General features: G+C 45.7%; 1 protein-coding gene across 12 annotated transcripts in view; it reads left to right on the forward strand.

Moving 5' to 3' along the window:
- Window positions 1–13,946, forward strand: part of KMT2D (lysine methyltransferase 2D) — a 125,553-nt gene that overhangs the window by 12,584 nt on the left and 99,023 nt on the right. For 9 of the 12 annotated variants that reach the window (XM_084837330.1, XM_084837340.1, XM_084837339.1 and 6 more), the window contains 2 exons: window positions 8,848–8,912; window positions 11,299–11,431. In XM_084837330.1, the coding sequence (XP_084693456.1) occupies window positions 8,864–8,912; window positions 11,299–11,431 (182 nt within the window). In that variant the 5' untranslated portion in view covers window positions 8,848–8,863. Of the gene's footprint in view, window positions 1–6,278; window positions 6,458–8,847; window positions 8,913–11,298; window positions 11,432–13,946 lie in introns of all 12 variants that reach the window. The other 3 variants (XM_084837337.1, XM_084837338.1, XM_084837334.1) reach the window with 2 other exon arrangements.

Below are 13,946 nucleotides of genomic sequence, written 5' to 3' on the forward strand. Positions count from 1 at the left end.
ATAGTAACCAAGCATATTTAATTTAAGGACCTTTAAGCAATCTCAACCTGTTATTTGAAGAGTGACATAAACTGCTGAGTTTATTTTAATTATAGAGGGCTTATTTTGGTGGCAGCAGTTACAGGCCTTATAGCTGAGGCAGCATTCCATAATGGTGAATTTTAATTGGTAACTTTATTAAAAACTCTGGCAGTGAGTTCCATAGACCCAAGCTTCAATGTGTTGTTGTATTTTGAAAGAAGCATAGGCAGGATAACCCACATGTTGTTTCATTGCAAGTGGTGGTAGTGGCGGGATAACCTACAATGTTTTTCTCATGTGATTTCTAGAATTACATACACTGTGGCTGTTTGCACATAACAACATACTGCTGGTTAATTAACTCACAATTTGCCTTGCGCAAGCAAGAATGAGTGAGTGGGCTTCCTCCTGCCTGCCCCCCCTTCTGCTTTTAATCAACAACCTATGATAGGCCAGGTTGTGGGTTGTTGAGCATGATGTGCAAACCTGAAGCACTCGGTTATTTAATGGCTTGCTGTTTAAGGGTTTTTTAACCCAAGGTTAATCGCTGGGTTGTTTAACCCTTAAACAACCCAGCAGTCCAGGTTCGCACTTCATGCTCAACAATCTGGCTGATCATAGGTCATTGGTTAAAAGCGGAAGTGGGAAGGCACGCGGGAGGGAGTGCATTCACTTACCCTTGCTTGTGCATGGCAAATTGTGAGTTGATTAACTCACAGTTTGCCATTACATGTAAACCTTGTCACTGACTGCTACAACATTTAACTGGAAACACAGGACTCCATACAACAAAATCCAGACTCTTAAGAATACACATTTTCTTCATATGTTATGATATGGTGACTCCAGTTGCATGTTTAAGACTGAGCATGACTTGGAGCATCCCTAAATGCCTGTCTGGAAAAGATAAATTAGATCAATCATCTTAATAAGGAATGGAAGAAATAACTATGTTAAGAATCTTTACAGAGAGGATGGAAAAAAACATTGTCCCCCTGGCTTCAAAATTTCCAGAAATATTACAACTCTGGTCTTATTTAAGTCTTTCTGTCGTGTAGTTTTAAGAAATCATTTTGGGGAGGAATAAATGCCAGATAGCAATATATAAATGCCTTATCATAAACATTTTATTCATCATTCTGAAAGAAGATATTTTATTCAAAATTGTTCAATTTTCCCCACTTTTTTGGAATTAAATGAAGAAGTCCTTGGGGAAAAAATGGGGGGAAACATGTCTTTCCCCCCGTTTTTTCCGGGTCTTCCTACTGTCTCTGTTAAATAGCCATCAAGGTGGTGCACAACAATTTAAAACCATAAGATCAGAAAACAGTGGTCATTTAAAAACATTAAACAATTACATAATTTAAAAGGCTAAAAGAAAGAGATGCATTTTCACACCCTTTCTGAAAGCCAAGACAGTGAGGGCCAAACATAATAATTGCTGGTGCTGGCAGCATATGATAAGTTTTAATCGATCCTGGATTGTCTTATGGTTATGGTTGTTTGCTTGAGTTTGCTTGCTTGAAGTTGTTTTAGATATATGTTCTGTTGTGTATATTGTCTGTTCGTGCGTTTTTTATGTAAATGGCTTTTAATCTCTGTATACTGTATTTTTAAAAACCACCCAGAGAGCTTTGGCTATTGGGTGGTATAGAAATGTTGTTAATAATAATAAATAATAATTCCATAGTTTGGGAGCAACACAAGATAAATGATGGGCCTCTGTGGATAGTGATAACCTCAGAAGGGTCTCTCCTGCAGATCTTACCCAGGCAGGTTCATAACGAAACAGGCAGTGTCCCTTAGATAGCCAATTCCTAAGCCGTTCAAGGCTTTAAAGGTTAAAACCAGCACCTTGGATTGAGACAGGAAAGCAATTGGCAAGCACTGGCAGGACGGGTGTAACAGACTAAACTCAGTGGGCTGGTTCGCATGAGCGAGCAGCCCACCGTGACTTATTTAAGCCATGGTGGGATGCAGCATGTGCAGGCCACCATTTTGAATAGTCATTGCCCAGCCACAGCTTGTCATGTCGTGTGAACCCAGGCGGTGGGGGTTGTGTGAGGGTTAAACAAGCCTTGCATAACCCAACAGCAGAGCATGGATTATGCCAGGGGTTGTTTATTCTGCGCAAAAGGCTATAGCAGGGAATTTCTGGCCCTCAAGATGTTTTGACCTACAATGACCATCAACCCAAGCAGCACAGCCAGTGGTGATGGATCACAGGAGCTGGGTTCCTTGTAAGAGAAAGAAAGGCGGGATAGAAATATAGTAGTAATAATGATGATAATAATTGTAGCAAAACATGTGGAGGGCCACAAGTTGCTCCCTCTAGGCTATAAGGAGGCATTGCTACCCTTGAAGCACTGATCCTGCACTACTGTTTTGCATCAGCTACATCTTTAAAGCAGTCAACATTAGACCTAGGTAGAGCCCATTGCACTAAGGCGGTAATCCTACACATTGTACCTGAGATTAAGCCCCATGGATACAGTGGGATCTCCTTCTAAATAGATGTGTCTAGGATTGTGCTGTTAGTAGCCTAACCTTCAGGGAGAGAGGAGGAGGAAGCTGAAGAGCAGAAGTGACCTTTGATATCATGTATGACTTTTGACCCAGGAACAGAACCCAGTCCTGACTCCCATCTCGTCCTCTGCTCCAACCTAACTATGTCTCTGGAACATGTTGGGATCCTGAATAGAAATGAGAACCAGGGTTTCCTTCACCCATCTGAAGGGTGGACATTGTTAGATTTATGAAGGAATGTCATGGCAGAAGTTAGCAGCAATCTTTCATTGTCTTTACTGTTCAGACAAATTGATGGGATGTTTTAAGTGGAACTTGGGGAATGTGATCTTAGTTTTCTGCTCTGCCAGTGAAGGCCAAAGAGACATTGGATGATTAATTGAAAGTAGTGGTCTTCATCCTATTCTGACCTGGGATCCATGTTTAGCCCCAACCTGCAACATACATGTAACTCATGTATGTTGTAATATGGCCTTTTTCTGCCTCCTCTCAAACTTGACACAGTTTAAGTTGGAGTGCTCCCCATTTTATTTATTTATTTATTTATTTTGATACAACCTTTCTGAAGCCAATCAAAGCGGTTTACAAAAAGTTCAGAAAATAACCATAATCAAATAAAAACATAGTAAAACATTCAAAACAACCTTAAAAACCATGACAACAATTTTAAAATGCCATATTAAAAAGGTAACTTTACAGGCAGTGATTGTTGGGGGAGTGAAAAGATCTATTTTTATATTCCACTCTTAACTAGTTTGCACACAGAAACTGGTTAGAGTGTCTTGAGAAGTAAGTATTCTGCATATGAACCCTTATAAACATGTTCCCCAAATTGTTCTGGTTTTGTGAAGCCCTTAGCCGTTCACTGTTTCTCAAGATTATGAATGAATAATTCATGAAGATGAATTCACAAGGTGAGATCGAGAAGCCTGCCTGGCTGTGAAGGCAATGACTTCTGCATTGGCAGAAGAGAGCTTGGGCCCAGGCATTTTTTTGCTTTTGAGAGCTGCTTGGGTAAGGCGTTTAACCTTTACTTCCAGGAAGAGAGCTTCCATTTCCAGCAGCCGAGGGTTCCGCAGACGCTATGGCAACAGTGCAGTTCGCGCTGGTCCTGTGTAACAAGGAGCAGACATATTCCTCTGAAGCGAGGCCAGAAAGTACTGGAACTTTCAGGGATGCAGGAAGGTGAAGTGGTGCAATTTCGGCAGGAGAAAAAGGAGGAGCAGTCTTTCTTCTCTGTCTAGCCCATCCACAAAACATGGTCTGGCCTAACTGGAGCTTAAAGGAGAGTTGGATTCTCCCCTATTCCAAGGCTGTGCCTGGAACCCAGACCCTAAAGTAAGGGTCTAGGGAAAGCCTCCTTGCCCCCAAATCACCATATTTCAGGGGAGCCTAAAGGTTCAGACTCTCTGAGCCACAGACCATGAATTTGAAAAGTCCAAGAGCCGTAAGGTGCCCACTACCTTTATGTGTGCATTAACTTCCTCTCTTGGCTAGATGAGGCCTGCAGTGCATGGGTGGATGAGAAAAGAGTGGGGAAGGGGCAAATTAATTCCTCTCCTGTGAAAGGGGTAAAGGCCTTGAAGGAGGTAGATCAATTCCCCCTTCAGAGGTAAGGCCTACAGAGCATGGTTGGAGGAAAAATGGGGCAGGGGGAGAATAGACGGCATAGCTTGGACCTAACTCCTTGCAAAGTGGCCACAGAAACTGAAAAGGGTGCCATACTGACTGACCATTTGCCCTTCCCCAGGTTTTCATACTCCACTCTCTTTTTCTCTCTGTCCCAGCTTTGTTCCTTTTTGCCTGAGTCTGCACCTTCCCCTCTCCCTGTTGTTCACCACCGCTTCAGCAGTCTTCTGCAACCGGCAACTCGCTCCTCTTTTCCATGCCATCTTCACCTCTTAGGCCACTGCTTCTGGCTCCATGCTTCCTCAGCAGTGTCTTCTCCCTCTCCTCTCTTCAGCTGTCCTTGCCTCTTCAATTCCTGCATGCAAAATGCTTCCTTCCCCTTTGCCCTCAGCTGTGCCTACAGCCCAAGTGGAGAATGTTGGGGAAATGCATGGACACTTTCGTTGGCTCAAGAGCTGCAATTGAGCTGTCAGGAGCTGCACCCCTGGTACATTTCCACTGAACACTGTCTCTTGGTGTCTGTCACATTGTGATGAACCGCACCAAAGTGGATGAACAAAAAGCTGAGAATAGCCTCCAGGGGTCCTGGTTGCTACTCGTATCCCTTTCTCTAATCACCTTTGCTTAACCTCTGATCCAGAGCGCCGTTCTTAGATTTGTTGCATAACCTGCTGGCATGGGTGCGTATATGGTGGTCCCTGGCTCTGCTTATAATTTATATAGCTACCTTCTTGTTTTCCTGCGCTCTCCCACCCCCGTTTTTTTCCCAGTGTGGTGGATTATAAGGCTGCCTCTTCTCAGGGGAGCCTCTGCAGGATTGTTTGCTGATTCTGCTGCTTTCTACCCCCCTGAAGGTTTAAATTGAGGTCAGTCTGTATAAATGCCAAAGGACCTCATACTGCTTTACCTGCTAGGGCAGTCCTGTTGCAGATAATGCTGTGATGGCTTCTTGCTGTTTATTTAATAAGCCAGCTGTTCCACTGGGAATCACTGCTCTTAAAGGTTGGCTCTTTCCCCCCGCCCCCCCAAACAAGAGCCTCTTATTATATTTGGCCTGATGGTCGAGGTGGCCCAAAAGTGGTTTACTGCTTGCAGATAGGTTTGGCTTGGTGATAACCAGACCCAAACTTGACATTCCAGTCTTGTTGTGACTTGCTGTGTCACTGTTTGGGATGCCTTAGAGGTGGTGATGAGGGGGTAGCAGAAAGGGGCTAGGGAACCTCTGGCCCATGGGCTAGATGCAGCCGTTAGAGGTTCCTCATCCAGCCCATCAGCTTCTTCCCCAGGCCTGCCTCCTCTTCCCTGTAGGGAAAGTCTCTTATCTCTGATCAGCAGCTGAGTGGAGATAAGAGCTTTACTCCAGCGGAGAGGGCCTAGGGAGGAAGCTGCTGAGTGATTCAGTCCTGCTTGCTTCTGAGGCGTTCACTGCTTATTTCTGAGGCTTGTCCTACAGAAGCATGCCCTGCTTACTTGTGAGTAGACATGCTACTCATGCTTACTTGTGAGTATACATGCAGAAGCTTTGTATTCATGATGCTGTTTGAAAATGCTGATGATGATTCCATCCTTACTTCTGAATAGACATACAGAAACCTTGTCCTGCTTACTTCTTAGTAGGCTTAAGATCTACAATCACATTCTGACCTTACCCACTCGTGCCTTTGACCCTGCTCACAGTTGGAATGCAGCCCCCAAGATCTTGCCCAGGTTGGAATTTGGCTCTTGGGCTGAAAATGGTCCCCCCCGCCCCCCAACTGGATTCCATTATGGAGCAAGGACAAGCAGCAAGAATCATTGACCTAGAGTGTGGTTCTTGTTTTCAGGCTAGTAGTCGTATATTTGGAAACTCAATATATTCAATGGATTGTTGTGCTGTTTAGGGATCTGTGTGATACCCTGGGAAACTTTTAACACAACAAGAAATAGTGGGTTCACTCTGTAGCCAAAAAAGACCTTACACTGGGATGTCGGGAAGAGTGATGTAAATATAAGAGTGGGGAAGCCCAGAAATGGTTTTGCCTGGAAATGTTGAGGGCTGGAAATGTTCATCATGGGAGGTCTTCAGTGGTGTGTTGGACAAACTTCTCACTGTAATAATTTAGGTTGGCATTTCCACGTGGAATAGCAGGATGATCTTTGAAGGCTTCTTTCAACAAGATACGTGCAAGCATGTCCATTGCTGGAGATGAGAGTGAATGGTATCCCCGTTCGTGCACACTTCCTCCCTGCCACCATAAAGATGCTTAGACGTGATTCTTGTTGCTGACAGGAAGTGGACTAGGTAAACCAAGATGTGTTGTCCAAGTCTATTATCTTTGTTTACCTGAAGATACTGGGAACTGAAAAAACTGATGTAATGGAGTCTACTGTATAGTATGATTTCTCTCGCCTCCCACCCCTTAAGTGCTCAATTTGGCTTTTCAGTCGTCCATACTCCGGAGCAGAGACTGTCTTTGTCTTTGATCCTGTGGTATCAGTGGGGTCAGAGCTTGGGTAGTCTTTAAAAAAGGTTTTTTTGTAGTTGGTTTAGGAATTTTGGGGCTTTTGCCCTGAAAAGTTTGACTCACAGTTTTGGGAAATAGGCTGTGTATTTGTTCTTGGATTTATTTCATGCCCTTGTTCTGACATCTTGGAGCAAATTGTAACTAAGAAATCTGGTCCCGTTCCCCCACCACCACCCCAAACCCACAGTATTTAAAATCCACCTGAAAAGGTGGAGACTTAAGAGTTGCGTTCAAATGGCACTGAATTTGTACTATCGTGTTCTCCCCTGAGCTTGGGAGAACACTTACTAAAGGGGGCAGGTGGGGAAATAAGAACATTTATAAAATGGAAATTACGAGGTTGTCAAATTCTTGTTTACGTTTGACATTTGGTTGTGAAAGTATCAAACATACTGTGTACCTTATAGTCAGGTGATTATCTTAGGTTACTGCTTAATAGAAACTCTGCAATTTAATTTTAGAGGTTGTTTTCAAGGTCTTCAAAGTTCATGCATATCAAGAACAGGAACCATTTTTCTATGAAATTGTCAGGGATTTTTTTTAGAGTTTGACATCATTTTCAATTAAGTCGGTAACTTATCGGTTATTAGGATGTCCAGAATCTTGTTATACTGTCCTGTCTGGGAGAGTGTTCCCCCCACCCCAATATAAAGCTATTTGAAAGTAGGCTGCTGTTGTAAGTAAAATAATCAAATCTTTTGAGATGGGTTAGTGTATTGTCTTTATTGAGGTGGTCTAGCAGTATTACTGTGAGTTGTATAGGGATGGAATACCCTGTAATAAATGTGTGATCTGGTATTCATTTCCAAAATTTTTTGTGTATTAGAGCAAATCCACCAATTATGAAAGTAAGATTCCACCCTGCCACAGTTTGCTCTTTGGTTAGGAGCAGCCATTTTGCTGTTCTGATTTGCTAGAGAAACTGAAAAGTTCCTGGAAATCGGGGCTTTCGGGATTAGAGAGAAACAGACTTAACCTGTGTCACACTATCTGAGCTTAATACAGGGGCCATGCACTTACCACGTACCTGCAAGTTTGGTGCACGTGTTTGGAATCTGCTTTGAAATTTGGCTTCTGGAGAAATGGACCTTTCATTTTGTTTCAAGTATGGCTCCAGTCCTCTTCATATATAGAAAAGCTTGGCAATGTGTAGGCAGGAATGCTTCTGGAACCATTGATCCGAGCTTCCAATAGGAGGGTGACCAGTGCCCTCCTCCTCACTTTTGTGGCTCTCCCACTGCTTCTATACTCTGCACACTGACTGTACTGTCCTCCTTCATGCCCTCCCCCTTCTTGTATCCCCACACACCAGTGCTTGCCTCTAGAGCTATTTATTCAGGAAGCAGAGTAGATCATGCAAAGCAAGTCTTATGTAAATGTAATTTGTATGACTGAGTGCAGAACTTTGGGCTGTGTATGTGTTTTAATGTGGAGTTTTTCTTTTGGCATCGAGTGCGTTTAGCATTGGGCTTGACGGCAACACTATATATGTGGCATAATTCTAAAATCTAGTGCAGGAGTTGGCAGCTTCTGGCCCTCCAGATATTTTGACCTACAACTCCCATCATCCCTCACCATTGGCTAAGTTGGTTAGGGCTGATGGGAGTTGTAGGACAAAACATCTGGACAGCCACAAGTTGCCAACCCCCGTTCTAGTGAGATGCTTAGAGCAAAAGATACGGATTCCAAATGGAGGGGGAAGTTTGTACATAACGCTATCATGATATGGGTTGTTCAATTCTGGGTTGTCGTGTTGTGTGAACCCAGCTGCACTAATGAACTATGGCTTGTTAATCACGAACAATTCAGAAAAAGAACCCATGGTTTGTTGTTAGGTTGTGAACTCTGGGTTGTTTAAACTGTGGGTTGTTGTTATGTGTGAACCCAGAACCATGAATTGTTCATGGGTTGTTTCACCAGGGTACAGAGGCAACAGGCAAAAGCAGTAAAAATAGCCATTCTACGTGCCAGTAGTATAACACCACAATGGCATTTGGGATACTGGGAAGGAGTGGACAAAGAAGAAGGGAAACAACCCAGGGACTGAGAAAACAAGCCACAGTTTGTTTGATTGTCTGGCAGATAAACCTTGAGTTGGGCAGCAAACCATGGGTTAGCACTGTGTACAAACCAGGCCATAGTAATGAGTAGTTTCTCTCTTCCCTAGGTCTCTTGTAGACAGGATGGATGATCAGAAACCACCTTGTGAGGACAAAGACTCAGGCACACAAGGTAGGTGCTCCTGACTTGGCCATTGTAGTAGATGAGCAGTTCTAGGCAGCTGCATGCAGTAATGTGGCAGTGAGCAGCTAGCATTTTTAAAAAAATGTGTAGGATGCTGCCCCAAGTTATTTTGCTGTTTGAGGCAAGGGACAAGATCTCTGTCTGTCTGTCCGTCTGTCTCTCTCTCTCTCTCACTCACACACACACGCACACACACCATTCTTCCACTGTACTTGAGGGCATCAAGGTAGCTTTGGGGGCACAGGGCAGGCCATATGGCACACACATAGCTCTGTCCTCCAACATCTTGCTGCCTGAAGCAATTGCCTCACTCTGCCTTATAGTAGTGCCCGCCCTTCTCTGCCATTTCCTGCCCTGGAGTTCTTGTATTTGGGGAAATATGTCCTTGCATGTTTCTTCTGGCTGAGCACTATGCAGAAGAATGTCTCGGGCAGGAGGGGATACATCTTGTGACATAGCCAAATAGATGGGAGATGGTGTTCTGGAAGCAGGTGGCTCATATTCTTAGACTGTAGAGGAAAAGCAACTTCTGCTTTAGGCCTTAACACTAAAAAGATGGCAGAGAGAGACCGTGGCAGAGAGAGACAGAGACACAGAGCGCTCCTGCAAGGTGTATGCTCAAGTAGAACTGTGCTGGTTCTTGGGTTTGGTGGTTCTTGATTATCTGTAATGTTGATGGGCCCAGCCATGCTACTGGAGTTGGATTTGCTTTATCTTCAGTCCAGTACTGATTTTAATGGACGGCTGCTTTCCACGTTACAGTTTGGGGAGATGGATACTCTCCCACAAAACCATAACTCTAGAAAGGTTTGGGTGTTCCAGATCTCTGTAAAGAATTTCTGGTAGCTTTTTGGACTCTTGACCTCACCTCCCATAATTTCTCCTGGGGAGAAACATGCTTAAACTATTCTATATCTTGATTTTTGAAGAGGAGGAATTAGCTGCAGGAGTTTCCATGATGTACAGTAGGAACACAAGAAGCAGTACCTCTGAACTAGCCACATTCTCCCCATTTCTAGGCAACAGCATTGCACATAGACTGTTTGGCCTAATTTCAAACATGCAAAGTGGCTGCTCCACAGAAAGTGTTGCAGGTGGTTGGCTTTAAGGCCCTGAAGCAAAGACTTGTGTCTCTCTCATTGAAAAGAGTGGGTTAGAACTGGGAAGGAATGCAGGGAGCAATGTCTGTTACTGGTTCTATGGCCCCACTTGTGGCTAAAGATGAACAGCTTTGGTTACTTATGTGTGGGCTTACTCTAGGGCAGCCTTCCCCAACCTGGTGCCCTCCAGATGTTTTGGACCGCAACTCACATCATGTCTGATCATTGTACATGTGCTGTCTCTCACTCATATATGTTTGTGTGTGTGTGTGTAGAGAGAGTGCGCGCGAGAGAGTGCACATACATGCCACCGAGCAGTGTTTCCCAATATGGTGCCCTCCAGATATTTTGGACTATAATTCCCATCAGCCCCACCCAGGATGGCCAGTGATCAAGGATACATACACCCACCCACATGAATGGATGGATGGATGAATGAATGAATGAATGAATACATTGGTAGAGGAATATATTACCCTACTTTTGCCTTCATGCGGGTCTCATTTTCTGTAGTCATGACAGGATATCTGAAGAGTTCCCCTCTGCTTTCCAGAATGCAGCTTTCCAGAATTAAATGTGTTAGCATGCCCACTGCCTAGTTTCCTCCTCCTCTGCAACTTAGTGAGAAACTAGAGCAGTGGCGGGCAACATGTGGGCCATATGTGCCCCTCTGTCCTCTGGTGCATCTGCCGCTGCCCTGTCAGATGCTGCCACGCCCTGCTGTGGAGGCTTAAAAAAGACAAGCTTAGCTTGGAAACAAGCTAAATTTGTCCTTTTTAAACTTTTGTAGTGGTTTGCCACTGAATTTCAGCAGTGCATTAGCAGGAGTGTGGCTCGTGGTGGTGGTGGGGTCCAGGGGTGAAGGTGGTCTCCAGACCTCCTGAAGCTGCGCACCCCTGAACTAGAGCTTACAAAGGACATGGGGCTGCTGTGGAACTTGGGAGCACCTTGTTGAGTTGTCCCTCCCCTTCTCTAATGTGTAGTTCAACTGGGCCTGTGTCCTGACATCTTTACAATGCATGTAGCCCTACCTCTGCTCCCTGTCTTTGGTTCCACTGTTAGGAGGTGGGGAAATGCCCATCATAATCATGTCAGGATAAATGTTATAGAGGGGGGAATTCAACATGTGCTGCCCTTTTTGGGATGATAGCCCCATGTTCTTTGTAACACGTAGTTCTCCCCTTGGTGAGTTCCTCAGAGCAGGGAACGTGGCACAAGTGATGGGCCCTGCTCCCAGTTGCCACGCTCAGGTCTTGACAGGTACCCTCTTGCAGCAGCAGATGGAATTGTGTCCTCAGAGGAGCAGGGCAGTGTGGAAGCTGATCCTCTGAAGCCGCCAGAAGAGGGCCCTCTGAAGGAGGCACTGGAAGAAGAGGAAGTGAAAGTGGAACCACCCCAGACCTGGAGGTGAGAAATTTTTAGGCTCACTTCTGGAGTCTGAGTGGGGCTCGTGGAGGGGGAAGGAGGGAATCAATAACTCTGGATGGGAGGACTGTGGTGGGGAGAGATTCTGTACTATGGATTCTGTTGTAAAAATGGAAAGGAGATGTCAGGGTGGAAACTGAGCCCATAGAGCCCCAGAGCTGTTCTGATTCTGAGGAGGAACAGCAATCCGTGGGAGAGGAGCTCGCTCATCTCTCACAAGCACAGCAGCCAGCAGAGATTCCTCCTGCCAGCATTCCTGAGAGAGATAGTGACCCTGGCAGTGAGAGAGCGCTGGAGGGGGCTTGCTGGATGCTCGGCGCAGACGCAGGGCGAGGCGACAGATGGAGGGCGCCGAAAGGAGGCGCTCCGCTCGTTTGGCGCTCAAACAACGGTTGTGTCCTGAGGACCCAAGGGTAAGAGGGAAGATCTCTCCATAGCCCATAAGTTCAGAGTCTTCCCACGGTTCTCCTTCAAATGGGGACTAGCTGCCTTACCTGGAGCTTAGGCTACTCTGCTATCTATCTCCAGTGCAGTTCCTTGCTTAGTCGCTAGCTATTAGTATCTGTAAGAGTCATAAAGGAATAAAGCCTTGGAAAGAATCCTCGTCATCTGTGTCCTGAGTTGGCTATTGGAGGGGACTGCAAGAGGCAGCTAGGGCGCTCCTGACAGCGGGCCTCCCTCAAGAGGCACAGGTAGTTGCTTCGGGAGCAAAAGCTCTTCACCTCAGGTTCCGTTGGACGGTAGTGCTGACAGCGAACAGGAAAAGCCTTTTACTGCTGTTTTTCTTCAGCTTTTAGATGTTCCTCTCTTGGCTTGCAGTGATCAAGTAGTCCTGCTCTTTCTCTTCCCCCACTTTTAGTCCCCCCATCACCACAATAAGGTTTCAGTTGCTGAGCTGCCTCAGTTTTGTTTCCCTTACCTTTGAAGAGAACTTTCATAGAATCATAGAATACTGGGGTTGGAAGGGGCCTATAAGACCATCGAGTCCAACCCCTTGCTCACTGCAGGAATCCAAGACAAAGCATCCCTGACAGATGACAGAATTTTAACAACTACTTCTTCTTCTTCTTCTTCTTGAATAAGGAGGCTTACATTGATAAAGGTTGAAAAAATGGTGCAGATGGAACTGTGGTGGAGAAATCTGGGAAAGGGTTTGACAGGAGCTACATGAGGAATCTGGATCTGAAAGCAGAGGGTAGTAGAATAAAGATAGGGCACAATCCAGCCCCCTTTTTATTATTTATTTATTAATTAAATTTATTAATCGCCCATCTGAATGGTCACCCAGCCACTCTGGGCGATGTACGACATATAATAAAACAGTTTAAAACAATACAATTCTACAGTAAAAACATTTTCTCAAATACCCTAACCCACCCCAAATGCCTGCCTGAACAACCACGTTTTTAATGCACGGCGGAAGCTCATTAAAGAGGGGGCAAGATGGAGTTCCTTAGGGAGGGAGTTCCACAGAGTGGGGTCCACCACAGAAAAGGCCCTCTCCCTTGTCCTCACCAGTCTAGCTGTCCTGGCTGATGGGACAGAGAGAAGGCCATCCGAGGCTGATCTTGTTAAGCGGCCTGTCTGGTGTCGCTGGAGGCACTCCTTAAGATAGGCTGGGCCGGAACCATGTAGGGTTTTAAAGGTCAAAACCAACACCTTGAATTTGGCCCGGAAAACAACTGGTAGTCACTGCAACTCCTTCAGCACTGGAGTGATGTGATCTTGCTGGCGGCTGCCTTTAATCAGGCGAGCCGCCGCGTTCTGTACCAGGTGTAGCTTCCGAACCGTCTTCAAGGGTAACCCCACGTAGAGCGCATTACAGTAGTCTAAACGAGAGGAGACCAGTGCATGTACTACCGATGGGAGCAGATGGTCGGTAAGGAAGGGGCGCAGCGGCCATATCAGATGGAGTTGATACAGCGCTGTCTGGCTCACAGCTGGCACCTGAGCCTCCATGGACAGCTGGGAGTCCAAAATGACCCCCAGGCTGCAGACCTGGTCTTTCAAGGGTAGCCGTACCCCATTCAACACCAGGTCAACATCCCCCAGCCTCCTCTTGTCTCCCACCAAAAGTACCTTGGTCTTGTCAGGGTTCAGCTTCAGCTTATTCCTCCCCATCCAGCCACTCACCGTCTCCAGACATTTGGACAGGGATTCTACAGTCAACCTTGTTGAAGATTTGAATGAGAGGTAGAGCTGCGTGTCATCCGCATATTGATGACACTGCACCCCAAACCTCCTGATGATAGACCCCAGCGGCTTCACATAGATGTTAAACAGCATCGGGGAGAGGATGGAACCCTGTGGCACCCCACAAGTGAGTGGCCACAGGTCCGAAACCTCCTCTCCCAGTGCTACCCTTCTTTTTTGTACAGAAAGCTGGGTGCAGAGGTCTCTTCTTGCATAACAAAAGCCCCGGGGGGCTAGGTATGCATGCCACCTGCATCAGGTTTCCAGGAGCCATGTGAAACTGTCCCGTGCCAGGGCTCCTGTT

The sequence above is a fragment of the Heloderma suspectum genome, chromosome 2 (assembly GCF_057233095.1).
Source record: "Heloderma suspectum isolate Gila_16-S chromosome 2, 16-S_ref, whole genome shotgun sequence".
NCBI classification, from domain to species: Eukaryota; Metazoa; Chordata; class Lepidosauria; order Squamata; family Helodermatidae; genus Heloderma; species Heloderma suspectum.